The sequence below is a fragment of the Petaurus breviceps genome, unplaced genomic scaffold, assembly GCF_028583685.1.
Source record: "Petaurus breviceps papuanus isolate PSGF00001 unplaced genomic scaffold, PetGlider_PUasm1.0 90683, whole genome shotgun sequence".
In the NCBI taxonomy this organism is placed as follows: Eukaryota; Metazoa; Chordata; class Mammalia; order Diprotodontia; family Petauridae; genus Petaurus; species Petaurus breviceps.
Window position 1 is genome coordinate 7,555,784 of NW_027187308.1, and position 23,830 is coordinate 7,579,613.

At 39.5% G+C, this 23,830-nt stretch overlaps 2 protein-coding genes across 3 annotated transcripts in view; both read right to left on the reverse strand.

Annotated features, from left to right (window-relative positions):
• Nucleotides 1-23,830, reverse strand: part of TBC1D23 (TBC1 domain family member 23) — a 377,925-nt gene that overhangs the window by 130,605 nt on the left and 223,490 nt on the right. The window lies entirely within an intron of this gene.
• The window catches only part of LOC138144066 (cell cycle control protein 50C-like), a 39,736-nt gene continuing 27,320 nt past the window's right edge, over nucleotides 11,415-23,830 (reverse strand). Inside the window, exons 4-7 of the mRNA XM_069065380.1 lie at nucleotides 23,495-23,582; nucleotides 22,053-22,193; nucleotides 16,737-16,946; nucleotides 11,415-11,686 (exon numbers count right to left, since the gene is read on the reverse strand). Coding sequence (XP_068921481.1) covers nucleotides 11,415-11,686; nucleotides 16,737-16,946; nucleotides 22,053-22,193; nucleotides 23,495-23,582 — 711 coding nt within the window. The remainder of the gene's footprint in view (nucleotides 11,687-16,736; nucleotides 16,947-22,052; nucleotides 22,194-23,494; nucleotides 23,583-23,830) is intronic.

Sequence of the window (23,830 nt, forward strand, 5' to 3'; positions counted from 1 at the left end):
GCTATTTGATGCACACACAAACATACACACACACACATATATAAGGCAGTGAGGTGTGATGGACGCTGGACTTGGCCACTTCAGACACTGAATAGCTGTGTAATCCTGAACAAGTCACTTGAACTCTCAGTTTCCTCAGCTATAAATACAGAGATGATAATACTTGTACTACATACCTCACAAGGTTCTCATGAGGAAAGCGATTCCTCTTTTCTCACTTTGGTGAACCCGCTTATGGAAGCATTTGGAGTCAGACTATGTGACCAGCAAGGTGGTAGAACAGTTGTTTTCTGAAAACTCTCCCAACCCCAAATCTCCAAAGAAAGCAGCCGTGGGACGGTTAAAGTGCTTACAGTTGAATCCATGGGCTAAGAAGACAGACTTCCCCCTACTCCAAGGTTAAAAAACATGAATGAACACCTGAGAACTTTAATACTCAGAGTTCCCATTCAACATCCCTCCTCCTAACTGATTCCATGCATCTTCTTCAGTGAGCATACTGTAGGGCTCTCCCACAGAAGTGACTGTGCTTTCCCCCTACTCCAGCCCTAAAAGGGGTGTCAGATTCTGATTCTGCCTGGACATATAAAGGGAAAAATTACTCAAGGAGAGGAGACAGATGACAGGGCAGGACAGGGAAGAAAATAAATGTTTGTACTCAGGATCACAGGCTAATGATGAATAAACTTCAAGCCTTACTCTAGGAAAAGAGATCAAAAACCCACTGGGGGCCAGTCCTTTCACTCATGAGGCTACTCAGGGCAGGGATCTGGACCCAGGAAGGTCATTCAGAATCCAAGGCTTGGGGAAATCTATGTGTAACAGTGACTACCTTAGCTCTCACTGCCTGAAGTCCAGGTTTGTTACCTTTCTCCCCTCTTTAGGGATCTCCATTACCTATAAGGGATTTGGGCATGTCTGCCATTGGCTCAAATCCCCACTAATGGCATTCCCCTAATTTTAGGGATCCCCTTGCACCTGAGTTCTATTTAACCACTTAACAGTCAGATTAGCTTTTTTTTTTTTTTCTTACAAAGGAATATTTACTGCAAAGGAAAAGCAAGAACAAATATACAAACATCCCCACCCAATATATGGGGACATAATCTCCCTTTACACCACCTGAGTCTCTGGAGAGTGGAAAAGGGTTAGGTTCACAGTGTAGCTCAATGTCTATATGGGACAATCCCACCAAATTCCAAGTCCAAAGACTGGATAAGCTTGTGATCTGGCACCCTGGTTTTTCAGGTACAACATCTGACCTGGAATCCTGCCTCCAAGGTTGCCAAGAATCAAATCCTGGGTCTGGGATCTCCAACACCTACACCCAGAGCTGAAAAGGAAAAACAAAACAGACCAACCCTCCAAACCATTTTCTCAAGGCTGTAAGGCCAATGGAGGAGGTGGAGTGGAAAGAGAAGGTAGCCCTTCCCTCTATATAGCTTAGTGCTCTGGGTGAGCAGGACTTTCATCTCTTGGATGCAGACAGAAAAAAAAGAAATGAGATTATCTCACTCTGATTGTTTTAAAGACTCAGTCTGTTCTGGCTAGCTACCAGTGGAAAAGGCTGCTCCCATACAAATGGTAGAAGATTGAAAAATGTCTTGTCCTGGGGCGGCTAGGTGGCATAGTGAATAGAGCACTGGCCCTGGAGTCAGGAGGACCTGAGTTCAAATCCAGCCTCAAAAACTTAACACAAAAACTAGCCATGTGACCTTCGGCAAGTTACTTAACCCCAATTAACCTCCAAAAAAAAAAGCAAAAGAAAAATGTCTTGTCCTAAAAGCAGGTCCTTAGCATCTCCCACATGGGTGCCTCCATTTTAGGTAATTGGGTATGCATCAAAGCCTCATTACCTATATAATAGTAGAATAGGGAGGAACCAGAGAATGAAGAGGATTCCCAAAAGTCAGTGGACTTAATACAAGGAGAGATTCTGAATTTAGCTCACAAGTATATAAACAGAAATACATGAGAAATAGAAGGAATAGAAGAAATAGGAGGAAGAATTAGTGAAACCTCAAAGAAAAACCCAAGCAACTGAAAAAATATCATAATATGCAGAAAAATGATCCAATATTATCCCATGGAAGGGAACAATCCTTCAGACTACCAAGAGATCTTGGAACAATAGGAACTCTAGAATCATCTAAAAGAGAAACGAAACTCTTAAAAGAAGAAATTAGGAAGGGATCTGTGTCAAAAGTCAGAGATCTCAAAGCACAATTAAAAAACAATCTTCAGAGTAGGAGAAAGTGAATATATGACAGACTCCTTCAAGAGAAATAGAAGCTCTGAGAGAGAGAGAACAACAGATTTATAACTCCAAAACACTGAAGACAAAGACAATTTGTATAGACATAACTTAAGGATTGGAGCTTTCCAGAAGAATGGGGCAAATCAAAACACATGAAAATGATAATAAAGGAATAACTCAACAAAATATCTTCAAACTTTTGAATATAAATAACAAAACTGCTGGAGAGAATCCACACATTGTTACCAGAAAAAAAAAATTCAAACTCCAAGGAATCCAGTAAATCTGACAATTTCAATAGTAATCAACAAATTTGGAAAGCAGCTAGGAGAAAGAGTTTTAAACAAGAAAGAGAATTTGAATGTAGTCCCCTTTGGGGGTGTGGGGGGGACTCATACTCATGCATTAAATTTCTAGAGGATGATTATCTCATGTTGAGGGGAGCTAGTAGTGTAGTAGATAGAGTGATGGGCCTGTAGTCAGAAAGACCCTAGTTCAAATTTGACACCAGATGCTTACTAGCTGTGTGACCCTGGGCAAGTCATTTAACCTCTGTCTGCCTTAGTTTCCTCAACTGTAAAATGGAGATAATAACACCTACTTCACAGGATTGCTGTGGGGATCAAGTGAGGTAATATTTGTAAAAAGCATCTAGCACATAGTAGATGCTTAATAATTTTTTCCTTCCTTCCTTCCTTCCTTCCTTCCTTCCTTCCTTCCTTCCTTCCTTCCTTCCTTCCTCCTCTCCTTCCTTCTTTCCTCATACTATCTTCCTGTAGATGCCTCTCAGCTTGTCAACATGTTTCCTTAACTATTATGCCTAGAATTGAAAAGGATATTCCAGATGTATTGTAACTCAGAATGAAGACAGTGGTATTTTCAACTCCTTATTCCTGAAAGTGATGCTTCTCTTAATGCAGTACAAAATCCCATTCATTTTTGCTGTTGTTGTCAGATAATATTGCTGACTCAGAGTGAATCCAGACCTTTTCCAGGCAAGAGAAGGAAAGGAACTGCTTTTCCCCCTTTGTATCAGGAGGTCCACAATCTACTAGGATGGATATAATGTGTATACAAATATGACACAAGGTAAATTGGAGCTAGAGCAATGGAAGGATCCAAACAAAGTGTCCCATGAAAATTTGGGCAGAGAAATGACTTTCACCTGGGATGGTCAAGGAAAATTTCATGGAAAAGATGACACCTAGATTGGTTTTTACAGGAAGAGAAATATCAGCTTAAAGATATATAAAGGAAATGGAACCATATGTAATGTGGAGCCTCAGTTTAGAGGGCACTGACATCACTAGTGATTCAACAGGGATGAGCTAGTAAGTTTAATCTGCATTATTAACAGTTGCTCCATTACTTTCTTCTTCTTCTTCTTCTTCTTCTTCTTCTTCTTCTTCTTCTTCTTCTTCTTCTTCTTCTTCTTCTTCTTCTTCCTTTTCCTCTTCATCCTGCTCTTCCTCCTCCTTCTTCCTCTTTTCCTTCCTGTAATTTCAGTATTTTCATGACCCCATTTGCGGTTTTCCTGACAAAGATACTGGAGTGGTTTGCTATCTCCTTCTCTAGCTCATTTTCCAGATGAGGAAACTGAGGCAAACAGGGTTAAGTGACTTGCCCAGGCTCACACAGCTGGTAAGTGTCTGAGGCTGGATTTGAACTCAGGAAGATGAGTCTTCTTGACTGCAGGTCTAGCACTGTATACACTGCTCCACCCATCTGCTTCTGTCACTTTCTTACGTTTATGCATACAATCAACAAAACAATAAAGCAACTCTCAATTTGTAACATTTGCTGATTTCTGAGGTGTAAATGCTCATAGTGAAAATTTAACTATCTGCTGCCACTCCACCAGCTAGCTCCAACATATCCCTGACAACTAGAGGTAACTAAGTTTAGTATAGATAGCAATAATAATTTACTATTATTAATTATTAATATTTTTAAATAAATAAATTAATTAATAATAAACCACTAAACCATAAGATGGTTTGCTTTCTTCTCCAATAGAACACAATGAAAGTGAGTTGCTCTCCACTCCACCCCACCTCCATAGAGACCAGCCCAGCATGGGGAAGTGTTCTAAGGTCTCTTCCCCAATGGGCCCTTATGTCTTGAGGTCTATGCCCCCCACCCTGGCCCATCTCCAACTGAATTTGTCTTAAGTCAGTTTGGATGTATCTTTTACCCTTCTTGCCTCAGAGTGCTCCATGACACCAGAATTACCAGCTCAAAGTCTGGGAAGGAGGGTGCTTCAACTATGAGGGTATACCTAGCCTTGTAAGGGCAAGATAAAAATCAAGGAACATATATCTCACTGTCTCTGTAATCGTTTGACATGTTGGTCAACTACTCTACTCACTGAAGATCCTCTGTAGTCATGGATCAAGTATCCTTTATATCCTCAGTGCCACATACAGGCATTCAATGGATCTGAGTGGGTACAATTTAAGCAGAGAACAATCATTTGTATTTGGCAAAATCAGAAAAGATTCTATGGAGAAGGTGGCACCTAGACTAGGTCTTAAAGGAAGAGAAGGATGTCCCCATGTCTCCATGTAGAAGGAGCAGAGACTGAGGAACCCATTTGTTGAACTGAATTAACTCTTTCCAAGATGTCAATCAGATCTTCTATGTCAAATTGTGTTTGAAATCTGGTTATTTCATATCAGTAACTTTTTGTAAACCAAAAAATCACCTGGAGGTAGATGTAGTTGGTGTCTCTTTGTTGTCTGTACATCAGAATCCCGTAGCAGATCTAGCTGCCCTCATCAAACTTTTTTCCTTAATGATATGCTCATAAATGGTAACATCACCTAGTTGACTTTTCCCACTCTGTGCAGCATAGGACCCATGTGAAACCATCATTACAGCCCACCTGACATGTGGAACCACAGGGTAACTGAGACAGCAGATTTGCATCTAAGAAGTGCCTGCAGTGAGGTCTGGCTTAATGCTCCCCTCCTATAACTTACTTGTCATAGTGGAAAAATGCCCTTTGATACCTTATCACTGCTGAGGGGATTCTCATGACTCCTTCCTTCTTTTACCTGCATGTTAGATCTGTATCTGCTTTGTCTATCCTAAGACTACATCCTTAGGGATTTATACAGTAGGTCTGTATAAATTCTTAAAGCAGGGATCTGGTAAAATGGTTAGGGAGGAAGAAAGAGGATAAAATATGAGATTTGTATTGCAATGAGTCAGAGGGCACCAAAGAGTAGTTCATTTAGAAAATATCCCTCCCTCCAAAGGGCAGGGCTCACACAATATTCCCATTCTAATCCTTTGGCGGGCCATGAAGTGCTTTCGAGAGGACTTGGAAAATTTATGAAGTTTTCAAAGTCTCAGGAGTGAAATGTTGTCTTCTAATGAATCTTCCTCTATCACTTACCCTGCCTCCTGCTTCCCCAAAGTGGGATCCAATATTCTTATTCATTTTTACCACAGTTGGAAAGGAAAAGTTGAAGTCATCATTAGGCTAGAGAGGAATAAGGTGAGCCCCAGACAGGCGAGATGTTTTCATTTTCTCTTTGTCTACATCTTCCCAGTTTCACTTCACTGGACAGATGAGTTATAGATCTCTGCAGGTATTATAAAAAATAACTTTTACTGAGTCTTTTTCTTTTGAATTCGTGAAAATTTCTTAATTTATAGGCATGATCTTAGATCAGGATCTCTGAACCTTTTTTTGTTTGTTTTGTTTTGTTTTCTATCATAGACCCCTCTGGCAATCTGGTAAAGCCTATAGGCCCTTTCTCTGAATAAACGTTTTAAAACTCATAAAACCTAAATACATAAGATTACAAAGGAAAACAGAGGATAGTGAAAATAAAAATAAATTTCCCCACCACCAAGTTTATAGATGCCTTTAAATCCATCAATAGATCCCTTGTGGGTCCATGAACTCCAAGTTAAGAACTCCTAGCTTAGATCTTAGGGTACATCAGGGCTAGAGTTTGCTGTTTTTCAGTTTTTGATCAGGAATTTCCTGGGAAGTTAGAGTGAATCTGAGATCCAGAAGAACAGGGTAACAAGGTTGCTAGGTTTCTCAACTGGAATGTTAAACTTTGAGTTAAACCTGAGTTTAAATCCTGCCTCAAACAAAACCACTATGAATTACTACAAACAAAACAGAACCAAAAAACCCTCCTAATAAGTTAAAGCCACCAACAAGTAGAATGGAATGGACTACCTTGGGAAGTAGCGGTTCCTCAATCTCTTACCCACCTTCCCATCCTCCACTTCCCCTGATGGAAGTCTTCAAGCAGAGACCAGTTAGTCACTCAGAAGGTGTGGTATAGTGGGGATCTCTTATGGCTATGGGATAGACTAGAATGAAGGGTCTCTGAGGTCTCTTTCTACTTTAAAATTTCATGAATCTGTAGTTATTGTCTAAAAGAGTTTCCTGAAGCAATGAGAGGGTCTATGATTTGCTGAGAGTTACGTTGCTGTGTCAGTCAGGATTTTACAGTCTGACTCTATCCACTAGGCTGTGAAGAGTCTACCATAATTGCCCTGTGTAAATGGATCTCATTTATTCACCCTGCAATTGCAAAGATAGAAATGGAGTATGAAAAGACAAGAGCTCCCCCCCCCTTCCCCAAAGGATTTCATACCTTTTTGGCTTTGCTACCTTTGGGATAAGAAATTTTCTTTCTGCGTAGAAGACCCCAAATGTCACTGGTAGTCCATTTTGGTGCCAGAAACTTTATCCTACTATGGTCTCAAAGCCTTTTTGTTGCTTCTAACCAAAGATGAAGTGAGTCTTTTAAGGATTTGATTTTCATCCAAGTTGTACGGATGGCTTTCAGAGCAGCATGTAATCTATTTCTCCTGGGATGTCCATGCTCAGGACACTTCATTAACCTCAAACCCAAGTTTTTTCCTTTTGATGCACGAAGGTATTTGCTCATTTCACGGCAAAAGAATGTGTGGGGAGGGTAGCACAAGAACTACTTTAGGAAAATTGTCTGGACATCAGACTCAACAGATATCTGAGCATCAAACATGCATTTAGCAGACTGCTAGGTTCTGATATTTTCAAATGAAAAATGTAGAATTGATATTATGGTCTGGATCCTAGAGTAAGCCAGAGACCTAAAGCCTTCTGGATCCAAAGTGTGCCCTTTGTTGAAGTGAATAAACGATTTTTAAAAATATACTAGTAGTTGTTCAGTTGTGTCTGACTCTTCATGACCCCATATGGGGGGTTTTCTCAGCAAGAATAATGCGTGGTTTGCCATTTCCTTCTCCAGTGGATTAAGGCAAACAGAGATAAAATGACTTGCTTAGGGTCATGGAGCTAGTGAGTGTCTGAGGCTGAATTTGAACTCAGGTCTTTCTGTCTTCAGGCAACACTCTATCCATCGAACCATCTAGTTGCCTCCATATTAGTAGGTAGCTGTATATGTGTGTGTACACATATATGTACACACATACGTATGTATATACACACACACACTCACACACACTCATATAAACACACTGTTCCCAGGTGGAATTTATACCATGAATGCCAAGTTGGTTCATTAGGAAAACTGGAAACATAATCCTGTTGTTTAGTCATTTTTCAGTCATGTCCAACTCTTCCTGATCCCATTTGGGGTTTTCTTGGTGAAGATAGTGCAGTGCTTTGCCATTCCATTCTCCAGTTCATTTTATTTTGTTATTTTTATTTTTTTGCTTTTTGGAGGGGCAGGGTAGGGTAACTGGGGTTAAGTGACTTGCCCAAGGTCACACAGCTAGTTTTGTGTTAAGTGTCTGAGGCCGAATTTGAACTCACGTCCTCCCTCACTCCAGGACCGGTGCTCTATTCACTGTGCCACCTAGCTGCCCCCAGTCCATTTTACAGATAAGGAAACTGAGGTAAACGGGGTTAAGTGACTTGCCCAGGGCCACACAGCTAGTACACATTTGAGGCTAGTTTGAACTCAGGTCTTCCTGACTTTAGGATCGGTGCTCTATCCACTGTGCCACTTAGCTGCTGGAAACATAATAAACCATATTTATATTAAGAACAACAACAATAATATACTTATGATAATGGATGTAGGAAATACAATACCCATTTCTTTTGAAAACATAGAAATAAATGGACTTTTCCTTAACATACTAAGTACAGTTGTCCCTTTCACATTGTGACTTTTCCCATCATGGTTTTGATATATCATCAGTTGGTATAAGAAATTAAATGGGAATTTTTTGGTAGTTTTGTGGAAGCTGTAGATGACATGCCAAGGCCAGCAAATGACACAGAGACTATGACCAAATACATAACCTGAGTTTTTTTTTTAAAAGCAATTGGGGTTAAGTAACTTGCCCAAGGTTACATGGACAGTTTTGTGTGTGTGTGTGTGTGTGTGTGTGTGTGTGTGTGTGTGTGTGTTTGTGTGAAGTGTCTGAGGCTGGAACCGATCCCGGGTCCTCCCAACTCCGTGGTTGGCGCTCTACTCACTATGGCACCTAGCCACCCCTCATAACCCGAATTTTACAATAAGTTACTATAAACATGCCATAAAAGAAAAAAATTCAGACTCCTCCTCCGGTAGGAAGGGAGGGCCAAAAATTTGATGTAGATTTTCCAGATTGTGGGGGCACCATGCCACTAACCCCTGTGATATGGAAAGTGTAACTACAGTATATATCTAAATTCAAGAGCCAGTATTATAAGTAATAGGAATAAATGAGAAGCCTTTCCATTAAGATCGGGTTAAAACAAGGATACTCAACATCTCTCTCTACTATAGTGCTATAAATGTTTTTGCTAGCAATGAGAAAAGAAAAGAAATAGACGGGATAAGATCAGACAAAGGAGAGAGAAAATCATTCCTTTTGCAAATGATGTGATGGTTTACTTAGAGAATCCTACACAGTCAATTAAAATTAATTAAAACATTAATTCAGCAAATTCATAGAATATAAAATAAATCTACAAAAATATTCAATATTTCTTTATATTGCTAAAAATATAGCAGGAAGATACGGAAAAAAATTCCATTTAAAATAATTATAGAATGTATAAAATACTTGGTTGTCTACCTATTAAGACACATACAAGAAGTATTTGAATACAAGTACAAAACAATATTTATGGAAATAGACATAAATAATTGGAAGCATTAAGTGCTCATGGGGTAGGGCAGGTAGTTGGTGCAGTGGATAGAATAGGGGACTGGAATCAGAAAGATTCATCTTCATGAGTTCAAATCTGGCCTTAGACACCTAGTAGCTATGTGACCCTGGGCAAGTCACTTAACCTTATTTGCCTCAGTTTCCTCATCTATAAAAAGAGCTGGAGAAGGAAATAGCAAACCACTCCAGTATCTTTGCCAAGAAAATTCCAAATGGGGTCACAGAGAGTCAGAAATGACAGGAACAACTGAACAAAAAGGTCAAGCCAATGTAGTAAAAATGACAATACTACCTAAATTAATTCACTTATTTGATGCTGTACCAATCAAACTACCAAAGGATTCTTTATAGAGGTAGAAAGGAATAACAAAATTCAACTGGAGGAATAGAAGGTCAAAAATCTCAAGGGAAATAATGAAAAAAAAGTGGGAAGGAAGGGGACCTAGGAATATAGGATCTTAAGTTAACTACAAAGCAGCAATCATGAAAATGATTTGGTGCTGGTTAAAAAAAAATAGAGACATCAATCAACAGATCAGATAGATAACACATCTTAACATAAAGATAAACACAGTTTAATATCCTACCTACTATTTCTAGTTTTTTCCATCTGTTAATTATTTCCCATTTATCTTGCATATAGTTTGTTTGTACATATTTGTTTGCTGGTTATCTCTCCCATTAGATTGTAAGCTCCTTGATGGCAAGGGTTATCTTGTCCCTTTTTCTGTATTCCCAGTGCTTGGCACAGTGTCTGGCACATAGGAGATACTTAATAAAAGTTTTTTTGACTAATTGACAAACTCAAATTCCTCATCTTCTGGGTTAAGAGAAAAAAAAACTATTTGACAAAAACTTCTGGAAAAATTGGAAAGCAATCTGATAGAAATTAGGCTTAAACCAATACCTCAGACCAAATAGGTTCAAATAGACATGACTTAGCTATAAAAATAGAGTCTATCACCAAACAAAGAAGAAAACACAAAAGATAAAATGGATAGTTTTGATTACATAAAATTGAAAAATATCTGCACAGACAAAACCAATGCAGATAAGATTAGAAATGAAATGATTAACTGTGGGGAAAAAACTGCAACAACTTTATTTGGGAAAATAGATGAACTGATGCAGAGTGAAGTGAGTAGAACCCCAACAATTGATACAATAGCAACCACTTTTTATTTTTATTATTTTTTTAAAGCAATCGGGGTTAAGTAACTTGCTCAAGGTTACACGGCCAGTTATTTCTGGGTGTGGTGCTAAGTATCTGAGCCCAGATTCGATCCCCAGGTCATCCCGACACTGGAGCCGGTGCTCTTACTCACTGAGCCACCTGGCTGCCCAAGCAACCACTTTTTAAAGACTTAAGATCTTTGATGAAGAGATCTTGAGCTGCCATAATTCCAAGGGACCGAGGATGACCTGTACTACTACTTCCTGACAGGGAGGTAATATGCTTAGTTTACAGAAAGAGACACACATCTTTGGACATGGCCAATGTGGAAAGCTGTTTTATTAAACACTTTTCTTTTAAATTGAAGATATGGTAAGGAGAGAAAACAAATGCTTATTAATTTAAAAATAAAATAAAGACTTAAAATAACATAATAGTAGAGCCTCACTGAGGCTACCTGAGCTCCCTTTAGGCATAAGTGCCCTCTAATATCTGAAAAAAGAGGCTAACTCACACAACTGAACACAACTCTCAGGAGATGTTTGATTCTATTTGACAATAACCCATTGTTTTGGTTTATAAATAATCAAACTCATTACTCTGGGATTTCTCAGTGGAACCACAGAAATTACATATTGAGCAAGCAGAGACGTGTTAAAATGTACTTTATTCATAAGATTTGTTCATCTGTTAGTCATTTTTATTCTTGCTTATTAATATTTTTTCAATGAAATTATAGTGTATGTATTTAAGATGAATCTATTGTATTTTGTGCATGGGATGGAACTTGATCACTAAACCCAATTCACTCTGCTTGGAACAACTCAGCCACTGAAATCCTTTTCAGGGGTTTTGACCCAGGTGTTGGAAGTTCTGAACACATGCCCCTTCTTGTTCCTTTCCACCTTCGCTTTGACTTTGGTCAGTTTTAACATTGGAAGGATTCCTTCTTTTTTTTAATTTTAAGTGAACTGCCATCATGGAAAAGGCAGCAAGCCATGTCACTGCTCCTGTGGCTGTATAGGCAACACCCAGAAAAAAGTTCTTCCCTCCACTCCACGTCACAGTGGAAAGGACCACTCCCTTCTTCCCTTTGAATACAGTAACAGGGAAGTCTGGGAAGATTTGTTAAGGAAATATTTCAGTACTTCACCAATACCATACTTTACTAATCTATACTATATTATATATGATATATATATATATAATATACTATATTGGACTAATATAAGATATATCATGTAATATATATGATATTATATAACATGACATATTGTGATATCATTTAATATAAAATGATAAAATGCAATATGTTATGTGATCTGATACAATTCTATACCATATAACATAAATAGGTAAGACTAGCTAGCTGTTATATAGTTCCTTAACATTTGCAAAGTGTTCCACACATGTAACCTCATTTGATAATACAACCCTGTGAGACAGGTGGCATCATTATTCTCATTTTATAGATGAGGAAGCTGCAACAGAGAGAGGATAGAGCACTAGGCCTAGAATCAGGAAGACCTGTGTTCAAATGTGGCCTCAGACATTCATTAGCTGTATGACCCTGGGCAAGTCACTTAATCCTATTTGCCTCAGTTTCCTCATCTGTAAAATGAGCTGGAGGAGGAAATGTCAAACCACTCCAGTATCTTTGCCAAGAAAACCCCAAATGGGGTCTGACATGAAGAGTCTGACAAGACTGAAAAACAATATAAAAAACTAGAGAGAGGGACTGGAATTGCAATTTCTTTGGTTACAGTGAACCTTCTTGTCCCTGTCAGCACATTAATGGACAGATATTTTCTTTACCTTATAATCTTAGAGTTGTTTTTTAGTTGTTTCTGACTCTTCCTGACCCTGTCTGGGATTTTCTTCACAAAGATACTACAGTGGTTTGCCATTTCTTTCTCCAGATTATTTTACAGATGAGGAAAATGAGACAAACTGGGTTAAGTGACTTGCCCAGGGTCACACAGCTAGTAAGAGACTGAGGCCAGATTTTGAACTCCAGACCAGGTGCTTTACCCACTGCACCACTTAGCTTCCCATAATCTTAGAGAGCTGAGGTAAATGACTTGCCCAGAGTAACACAGCTAGTGCTATCAGATGTGTGACTTGAACTCAGATCTTCAAAGAGTAAAGGCCAGCTCTCAGTTCACTAAGCCTAGCAGGCTCTATTTATCAAATAAATAAATCATTAGCATTCTTTATATAAGGAGACACTTTTTCTTTCTGTCTCTCTCTCTCTGTCTCTCTCTCTTTCACCAAACCAAAAGGAAGAAAAAGGACATCTATAGCTCTTAGGCTAGATTCACCTTTCATTTTATGAATTGGTAGCTGGTGGCTAGGTCACTTCCCTTTGCTGACAAGAATCCTGTTAGACTGGGGCAGCCAGGTAGCACAGCGAGTAAGAGCACTGGCCCCAGTGTCAGGATGACCTGGGATCAAATCTGGGTTCTGACACTTACCACCACACCCAGAAATAACTGGCCTTGTAACCTTGAGCAAGTTACTTAACCCCAATTGCTTAAAAAAAAAAAAAAGAATCCTGTTAGACTAAAGTGAACCCTCTGGTACTTTTATCCACCAAGAGTGAGCAAAGAAGAAGAACTGAATGGTAAAACATTTTTGGTGGGAACAAGGCAACTTGGGCTCCTTTGCTTCAGGTTTTTAAAAGTCCATAATTCCCCAGAGGAGAAAGTGTTTGAAGTCCTGTCTGTTCTCATTAGCATTTAATGACATCATTGTGATTATACATGTGGCCTGAGGTTTTTATACAGCTGGTGCCTTTTGTAAACCAAAATAATAAACAAACAATGGCATCTCTTAGCAACAGGAACAGAAAAGAAGCATTTCCCAGCAAGGCCCTGAAAGGCCTCAAATCCCTTGGCAGCTGGTATTTCAGGCACCAGGAAGCTTGATGGGAAACTAGCTCCATTTTCCTTTTAGATCAGCATTCTTCTGACCCCTCTAGCCTTGGGCCTCACCTCTACCCATCAGCATGCTTTTCCCTGTCCTTGAAGATTGCCCAACTACATTTTGCCTTTGCATGGTGATAGGAGGGTCTTCTCCCAGGTTGAAGGTTTTTTGTCCTGGGTAGTAACAGAGGGTTTCTCAGCCTCCAACTTCCCCAGAGAGATGGAAAAAACAAAACAAAAAACCAACCTATGACTCTCATCTTCAGCAAAGCTGAAAAATAGGTGATAGTGCCACCATTATTTAAAAACCACTGGTTACCAATGTGATTTCAATGGTATGGAAAGCTAGAGTTGTCCAGAGCAGTGAGAGATTGATTTGGCCATGACTTGAACTCATGTCTTCCTGTCCCCAAGGCCAGCTCTCTATCCATTGGGCCATACTACCTCTCATTTCCACATTATAGAAGGGGAGATGGAGGCCCAAATAGGTGAACAGATTTGCCTACAGTTGTTCACACAGTAGCCAAGATGGGAGTCAGATAGCCTTCAGACTGTCTAGGGATCTAGGGATTATCTTTCTACTTATTGACCAGGTTCTGTCATTACCTAGAGGTGGTACAATGGACCTAGAGTCAGGAAGACAGGCTCAAATCCAGCCTCAGACACTTACTAGCTGAGTGACCCTGGACAAGTCACCTGACCCCCCCAAAACTCCCTCCATTTGCCTGTTTCCTCAACGGTAAAATGAGGATAATAAAACGTCTATTTCCCAGGGTTGTGAGAAACAAATGAGATCATATTTAGAAAGTGCTCAGCACAGTGCCTGGAACATAGTAGGTACTATATAAATGTCTATTTTTTTCTTTTTCCCCTCTCCCTGAAAAGAGAGATTATCCTCAACGTGGTGATTTTGGGAATGCCGTAGGGGAATCCTATTCTAATATGGATTGTACTATATTGAGAGTTACTCTGACTCAGTGACACATAGCTCTCAGTGACCTGCTTGTAAGTCAGTGTTGGGGGAAACTCTGTTAGGGGAGGCACCTGTGCTATTGTTCAGGAAACTCTCCCTGTGGTTTGTACCCCTACCTGATACACATCACACCTAGGTCATTGGGGAGAAACTGAGATGCAATGGCCCATCCCCTTCTACTGATGTGGACCCAACTGAACTTATCTCATTATGAAAGTTATCCAAAAAAAGCTGGCTCCATCTTGAATCCTGTGCTGATCTCCAATGATGAGCCTGTCAACGTGTTGCTACCTTGATGTACTTTTAAGAAATTCCTTTGAATTTTCTTCATCCTGTTCTGCCTCAATAATTAGGGTGAAAGCCTGAGCAATGAGTTTTACTTTTAACAATGAGATGCACTCTGAGATCCTTTTCACCTCTGCATTATGACCTATATCTCTGGAGGGAATATTCCCATCAGTGGGATCATGGATCCCAGCAAAGGCAGTGTGGGGCAGTGGAGAGAGCACTGAATATGGAGGGCCAAACTTGAAGTTCCAATCTTCTTCTTCTTTTTTTTTTTTGCTTTTTGGAGGGGGGAAGGCAGAGCAATTGGGGTAAGTGACTTGCCCAAGGTCACATGGCTAGTAAGTGTGTTAAGCATCTGTGTGGGATGAAAGAGTTCGAAGTTTGAGTCTGAGATCAGAAAAGGTCTTTATTCTTCCTCATGAGAAAGGACTCTGCCCCTGTCACTCAAATGGCATCTGCCAGGGAGAGAGCAACATGCAGAAGCAAGCCTATGGTTATATAACCTAATGCAGAAACCCAACCCCCAACTGGCCTTCACTCTCATTGGAGGGGAGGTTGGCCCGCAACCTAAGGGCGGGAATCTATCTCAGAGACAAAGGACATGGAAACATGTGGGTGTCCAATGCAAGGCTAGGAAAGCAGTTTTGTCCTTATTTGGCATATCTTGTGCTGAGGTGTCACTGTTTCCATTGCTCTAAGTCCCAGATTCCTGCAAGGTCAGGGGACTTCTAAACTTAGGCCTAGTGGATGCTGAAGCCACTCTAGATTTGATTTTTCAGAATAGGGAAACTTCACTGCAAGTTATCCCTTACATGTCTGAGGCCAGATTTGAACTCAGGTCCTTCTGTCTCCTAGCTGCCCCTTGTGTTCCAATCTTGCCTTTGTTGCTTACTGTCTGTGTTACCTTGACCAGGGTACCATCTCCATCACTTTCTTCATCCATAAAATTAGAGGGTAGGGTGGGACTATATGACCTCTAAGGTTCCTTTCAGTTCTAAAACTATGATCCTCTGAAGTATTGAAAACACTGACATACAGACAGAAATTACTCCACATTCTACTACACGGGTGAGGTGGAGGGATTTGGGATAGAGGAATAATTCACCATTATTTCCAAACAGCTATGTGGTGGGGTCAATAGCTCGGTCACTTAAGTGATGAGTTATAGGTTTGTTTCTTTTCCCTCCTATTTTTGTAAGGCCAAAACATTAAATAATATCTAAACCACTGACTTAATTTCGACAAATTAAATTCCATCAAATTTTTCTTTCTTTTCTTTCTATTTTTTTTCTTTTTTGCTTTTTGGAGGGCAGTTGGGGTTGTGACTTGCCCAAGGTCACACAGCTAATTTTTGTGTTAAGTGTCTGAGGCCAGATTTGAACTCAGGTCCTCCTGACTCCAGGGCCAGTGCTCTATTCACTGAGCCACCTAGCCACCCCAAGAGAGCAGTTCTTTTTTTTTTTTTTTGCCTTTTTTGGAGGGCAATTGGGGTTAAGTAACTTGCCCAAGGTTTCACAGCTAGTTTTTTTTTTGTGTGTGTGTTAAGTGTTTGAGGCCGGAACCGAACTCAGGTCCTCCTAGCCGCCCTCCATTAAATTTTTCTTCACTACTACCATACTGTGTATTACATTGTACTAGGCATTCGAGGAGAGAAAGATTAGACTTGTTGCTGAGTCATTTTCATTCCTGTCCAACTCTTCATGACCCCATTTGGTTTTCTTGGCAAAGATACCAGAGTGGTTTGCCATTTCCTTCTCCAACTCATTTTACAGATGAGGAAACCGAGGCAAATAAGGTCAAGTGACTTGTCCAGGGTCGTACAGCTAGCAAGTCAGATTTGAACTCAAGAAGATGAGTCTTCCTGTCTCCAGGCCCAGCTTTCCATCCACTGTGCCACTTAGCTGTTCCTAAAGCTTAGATAGTATGCTTTTAAAATACTTTCCCCTCACCCTCTGATGGGAGCAGCTGTAGAAAGGATACTGTAGGATATGTCAAAGCTGTAATTTCCAGGAGGGAGGCCATTGGCAAACTGCTGGATTCTGTGGATGCGCCTGTATAGGTTTTTGAAAGTGGGCAGGGCTGCTACCCGCATCCAGACAATGAAGTCATTGTTGATGAAGCCATTGTTTTCTGGATTTTCTTGGTCCAACTGATAGACAGGCTTCCTCCAGTAAGGGGGCTTGGCAGTTCCTGTGCAAAGAAACCAAGGGATTCGGTACAGACAGGCTGCCAGGTGACACCGTAGATAAAGCATAGGTCCTGGAGTCGAAGACTTGAGTTCAAATTTGACCTCAGACACTAGCTGTGTGACCTCACTTTTCTTACCTGTAAAATGGGGATAATAACAGCACAGAGTTGTTGTGAGAATCAGATGAGATAATTGTAAAGAACTTAGCACACACAATACCTGGCACATAGTAAAAACTATGTAAATGTTAGTTATTATTATCATTATTATTATTTTGACTATGGGAACCTCTGAGAGAGGAGGGCCATCAGGCTGCCTAGGGAGGCGTGAATTGATCCAGGTCAGTAAAAGAGCAGGATTGGGCCACTATTGGAATTTGACCACTATACTTCCAGTCTGGGCAATAAAGGGAGACACAATCTCTCTTTTCTCCCTCTTTTTAAAAATTTATTTTTAGTTTTCAACATTCACTTTTATAAGATTTTGAGTTCCAATTCCCCCCTCCTCCCCCTTCATCCTTTCCCCCTTCCCCAAGACGTCATGCAATCTGATATAGGCTATAAATGTACAATCATATTAAACATATTTCCACATTAGTCATGTTGACACAATCGCCTTTAAAGAAAAGCTTCTATGGTACATTTGTGAGCAGAGCACTGTGCCTGCTACCAGGGAGAGCCAAACGTTTATATAATCAGTCAACAAGCATTTATTTCACACTTGCTATTTTCTAGGTACTGTATTAGGCACTACAGAGACAAGTGAAACAGTCTCTGCCCTGAAGGAGTTTACATTTCATTGGGGTAGACAAAAGGACATATAAGATGAGACTGAAAGTAAATACAAGGTAATTTATGTGTAGGGGAAAGCTGGAGCAGCTGCATCAAGGTGAGGCTTGAGGTGAACTTTGAGGGAAATTAGAGATTACAAGAGACAGAAACAAGGAGAGAACACATGCCAGGCATCAGAGACAGTCAGTGCAAAGACAAGGAAATGGGAAATGACACGTGTCTAAGGAATAGCAAGAGGGCCAGTCTGGCTGAGTTGTAGAGTGTATGAAGGGGAATGATGTGGTGGTGTTGGGGCTCAGTCATTTTTGTTGTGTCCAACTCTTCATGGCCCCATTTGGCATTTTCTTGGTAAAGATATTGGAGTGGTTTGCCATTTCCTTCTCCAGCTCATTTTACAGATGAAGAAATTGAAGTAAACAAGATGAAATGACTTGCCCAAGGTCATACAGCTACTGAATGTCTTGGGTCAAATTTGAATTCAGGTCTTCTTGACTTCAGGTCCAGTACTCACTCTATCCATCGTGTCACCTAGCTGCACACTTTAAACTTAATGAATACTTATTGAATGAATGAATATTTTACAATATAAACAGTGGGGAACCAAAGATCCTACTCATTCAGCATCCTGTTGCTCCAAGAGTCATGAATTAGATCCTGGAAATGAATTCACACTAATAGTCTGAGCATATGACTCTTCAGGCCAGGGTTTAGGATCCAAGAGGGGAATTTTGCATTCATCTTTATGAAATAATACCTTATTCAATGTATTCCATCATCCTAATCTGTTGAGATCTTTTTAGATTGGGATTCTGGCATCCAAAACATTAGCTATCTCTCCTATACAAAAGGAAATAGGTATAAAAGTAATAATCATAGAGAATTTTAATGCTTTACTATGATAATGATAAATCAAGCAAAAAATAAAGAAATAAATTACAATGCTAAATAGAGTATCAAACAAATTATATTAAATAGATACATGAAAAAAACAAAGATTGTACATTTTTCTGAAAGCATGCATGCAACATGCACAAAAGTTGATCTGGCTTCAGGGGTGGTCTGGAGCCAGCTTGAACTGGCTCTTGAAAGCCAATTGTTAAATTTTTAGTATGAGTCTTTACTCCTCAGAAATAGGCAAACACCACAAATCAGTGCTTGATTTATTGTTTAGTGGAGTGTCTAGACTTTAGGAGATGGAGAAAATGTTAATAATGCAGATCAGACTTAAAAGTGTGTTGAATGGACTTTTTTTCTCAGAGAGCTGGTTGTTACATTTATTAGCACACCATTGTGCAAAGAAGCTATGAATATAGAAGACTAGAAATTCTCTGCACTACATTTATGACTAATAATACAATTAAGTTAGTGGTAGATACTAAGAACAAAATATGTAAATCCAAGCTAATGCTAAAAGGCTATTTATTAAATAATCCATAGGTGAAAAAAATTGAAAATAACAGATCATAGCAGAGACAATAACATGTATATTTCATTAAAAATCTATAGCAACCAACTCAGTACTCAGGGACAAAAGTACTGATTTTAATTCCTATATCAAAAAGAAAATAAAACAGAAAACTAATGAAATAAGTCTGCATTTTGAAAATCCAGAAAAGGAGGAAAAGTAATATACCAACAGAAAAAATGGAGAACTAGCCAAAATAAGAGGTCAGATTAATACAAAGGGAAAGAAGAAAACAATTAAAATGATAAATAAAACAAAAAGCTGATTGTTTGAAAATACCACTAAAATTGACGGTCAATTAGCAACTCTAATTAAAAATAGAAGAGAACCTAAATTCATAAAATTCAAAATGAGAAAATCACTTTTATACATCACCAAGAAAAATCAAGCGAAACTTATAGAGGAATATCATTAGCAATAACCATAAAATGCATCAAACATTATTTCTATCCAGACATACAAGAAGTGTAGGTTAATAAAATTGCCAGGGGTGGCTGGGTGGTGCAGTGAATAGAGAGCTGGCCCTGGAGCCAGGAGGACTTCAAATCCAGCCTCAGACACTTAACACTTATTAGCTGTGTGACCTTGGGCAAGTCACTTAACCCCAATTGCCCTGACTTTCCCCTCCAAAAGAAAAGCAAAAACAAAACAAAAATTGCAAAATTATTTTGACAGAAATCAAGAACCGAACAAACGGAGGGATATTCTTTTCTATGTGATTACATGGAACTAGCATAATGAAAATTTGTTGTTGTTCAGTTGTGTCCAACTCTGAAACTCCATGGACCATAGCAGGCCAATACTGGCCAGGCGGTTATCTTGGCAAAGATACTGGAGTGGTTCACCATTTCTTTCTCCAGTGGATTAAGGGAAACAGGGGTTAAGTGACTTTCCCAGGATTACATAGCTAATGAAGTATCTAAGGCTAGATTTGAACTCAAATTTTCTTGACTCCAGGCCCAGGGCTTTATCCACTGAACCACCCCGCTGCTTCATAATGAAAACAAGACTCTCCAAATTAATTTATATATTTAGTGAAATTCTAATAAAAATACCAAAAGGCTGTTCAATAGAATTAAATCCTAACAAAATTCACATGGAAAAGCACTCAGGCAAAAATACCCAGAATAGTTATGAAAAAGAACAGCTGAAGGGAAGTTGGGTCCAGTATATTTTAAATATATTACAAGGCAATAATTACAAAAGCTTTTGGACACTAGGGGGAAAACAGAGGAATAGATTGATGGAATAAAGTATAGAATGCAGACATAGAACCTGAAACACACAAGAGATTTGTGTTTGATAAAAATCACACTAAAACATTGGGAAATTTCATCATTATTCAATAAAAACTGATGGGAAAATTGGCTGGAACTCAATCTATTTTTTGGTCATTCTGCTACCCAGTTTTCCTAATCAGTTTTTATTAAGTAACAATAACTTAACAGACTTTCCATTCTTGTAAAGCCTGCTCTATGACATTCAGGATATATAAGACTTAATGCCCCAAAGAGGGAAGTTTTCAGTCACGTGGTTTGCAGATGGGACCATTCTCTCTTCCAAAGAAACCCAGTCTTCCTTTCCAAGTGTGGGACACTTGATGCTAACAAAAAAAGTGCTTAGTCTAGCTGGAATAACCTTCCTTGTGTTTTTATGTTTCTACCTCCACTTCTGAAATTCTTCTTAATTAGAAAGATTTCCTTTGTGGAAGGAAACAAAGATGTTCCTCTGCCTTGAGTTGGTTAATATGGCATCCTCTGTCCCACAGTAGTTGGGCTTGGGAATAATAATTGCTATGGTGAAATGATCAGACCTTTTGTTGTCACCACTTCAATACCCTCCCCTACACCATGGTCTGCCCAGAGTATCCCAGAACCTCCCAACCTGGGGACAGGAGAAATGTCAACTTCCTCAGAGTACTAGGTTCATCTATGTGGTATAAACAGCTGTATTAAGTTTTCTGGTTTTCTCTGCTGTGCATCACAGACCATCCAGGAACATTACAGAGTAGCTCCTATGAACCAGGAGGCCAATTAGAGAGAAAATAACAAGCCATCCTTGCTTAATGTCTCAATGGGAAGAATGCTATAAATACAAAGGAGTTTATATTTTATCCTAAGGGTATGGAAAGCCATTAAGTAGGGAAGTGACATGGTCAGAACTATACTTTAGGACTTTAAATTTGGCAGCTGTGTGGAAAATGTATTGGAGATGGAAGATGGATTAGGGATGGAAGAGACTGAATGAAGGGAGACCAGTAAAGAAGCTATAGTTCAGGCTAGGGGTGATAGAAATCTGAACTGTTGTGGTCTAAAGGTAAGAATAAAACTGGGGAAAGGTCACGATCATAAAGGGTGATCCAGAGAGAGGCTATGCCAGGTCAAGCCAGAGTTCATCAGAATAACAAATACAAAGGGCAGGGCTAGGTGAAAGGAAAGAATGAAGCTCTCTGGCCATCCCTAAGCTGGGGAGTCAGTGCAGAATTTATGAAACAAAAGGGAGCAGTAGGCATCTGAAAGATGAAGGCTTGTCTCACTTCCCTACCTAAAATATTACCTTAAGGTCTTACCACACGTTGCTCATTGCCCTGTATGGTGGGACTGAATGTTTCCCCCCCAACTACCTTTTTATTGATTGATTGATTTTTTTTAAAGCAATTGGGGTTAAGTAACTTGCCCAAGGTTACATGGCCGGTTTTTTTGTGTGGGTGTTAAGTATCTGAGGCCAGAACCAATCCCGGGTCCTCCTGACTCCCGGGGCCGGGCGCTCTTACTCACTGCACCACCTAGCCGCCCCCCAACTACCTTTTTAAAGTGAGATAAAATCACAATGCCAGTGTTAATGGTCCTTACCTGCAAATGCACTGGAAAGGTTATTGGACTTGGGATTTTGGAACTTGATGTGCTTATCTGTCCACCATGTAATATCACTGCTGAGTAGTGGGACATTGATCCTTGTAGATGAGTCGGGGTAGTAGGACAGAAGAATAGTGTCTGCAGGGAAATCCAAAGAAACTTTATCAGGTTTAGGGGTAAGTTCTCTGGTACTGTGACACACACAGAGCCAGGCTTCTGGCAGCATAGCTGCACTTGGAGATGGCCAACCCCTAGCTAAAAGTTCATTCTCTAGTCCTACCACCAACTACTCAATTACTTTTTTTCCCTTTGTGTTATGTCCTATGACTATTCTGGGTGATTGGTATTGGTATAAAATTCCTATTACTTTCTGAAACCAGAAGAGACACTAAAACCCACCAACCAGCTTCTTATCACTATTGTATGTACGAGACTTGTTGGACCCTTGTCCAAACCCCACTTTTTGTTGTTCCCTCTCCAGTCTCCTTACTTTTGTTGATAATTCCACCTAGACCTGTCATAGATTCTCCCCTCCTCCTCTTCCTCGTTCCCAACCCCAATTAAACAATCTATTTAAACAGATGCTTATTAAACTCTTTTTATGTTCAGATCATTATGATTCCCTCTCTGTTGAAGTACCTTCCTTCTTTCAAGGCCTAACATACATTCCGTCTCTTTCATTAATCTTTCATTAACCCTGATCTCCTTAAGATGAAAGATTTCTTCCTGCTCAAATTTCTCACAGTATTTTGTTTCAATCTCTCCTTAGCACGTAAGGAGAGATTACTTACTTATCCTCTTACTCTTTCTTGTTTAATAGTCATTGGCAGACTAGTCTTCCCATCCTAATTACTCCTTTGTCTTTGTCTTATCTCTCTTTGTAGATATAGTGCCTTTTACATTATTGCTTCTTAATCATTTTTTTTTCCTAAATTGACTGAATTTGGAAAATAGTAAAGTTTAGTTTAGGATTTTAATACACCTATGACTATCAAAAGCAATCAGGACTGATTGTTCTTTCAGTGAATACTCCAATTATGTTTGGTTCAAATTTAATGACTTCCCTTTATGGATCTTTGGAAGCAGGGTGGTGTTGTGGAAGAACCCCCAAATCTCTCTGGGCCTTAGTTTGCTCATTTGTAAAATGAGGTGGTTAAGTTAGATGATCTCTGAGGCCCCTTCCAGCTTTCATTTTATGTCTGTCTACTCATTTGTAAAATGAATACTATAATCCAGTGCCCAGTGTGGGAATTCAAATAAAGTCAATTCAATAACTGTTCATTACTATGCACAGGATGCCATGCTAAGCGAGGGAGAATGCATTCTGGAAATGTAGATTTTAAAAGGTGCAATTTTGCTGCAGAGGTGGTGATCTGGACATTTTAACTGATTGTACTCACTGAAGTGAATAAACCCAAAGGATGACAGAAGATACCTACCATTGAACATGCTGTTGGCTATGGCACCACAAGGAGCAATGGGTATGCCATTGGAAGTCCTCTGGAATGGAGCACAGTTCTCAACATTCTGAATTCAAAATGACACAAAAATGAGGAATGTCTTTTGTCTGATTACTTGGGTTGTTGAAAGAGAGAAAATTAGCAGCAAGAGAGACCTGGGAATGTCATGGCTTTTGGCTGTTGTTTTTTTTTTTTTTTTTTTTTTTTTTTTTTTTGGCGGTTATTGGGGTTTTTTTTTTCACAAGGCCCCGCGGTTTTTTTTTTTTTTAGTTTTTTGGTGCTTTTTTTAAATTGTCCCCTTTCTCTTCTAGGTCG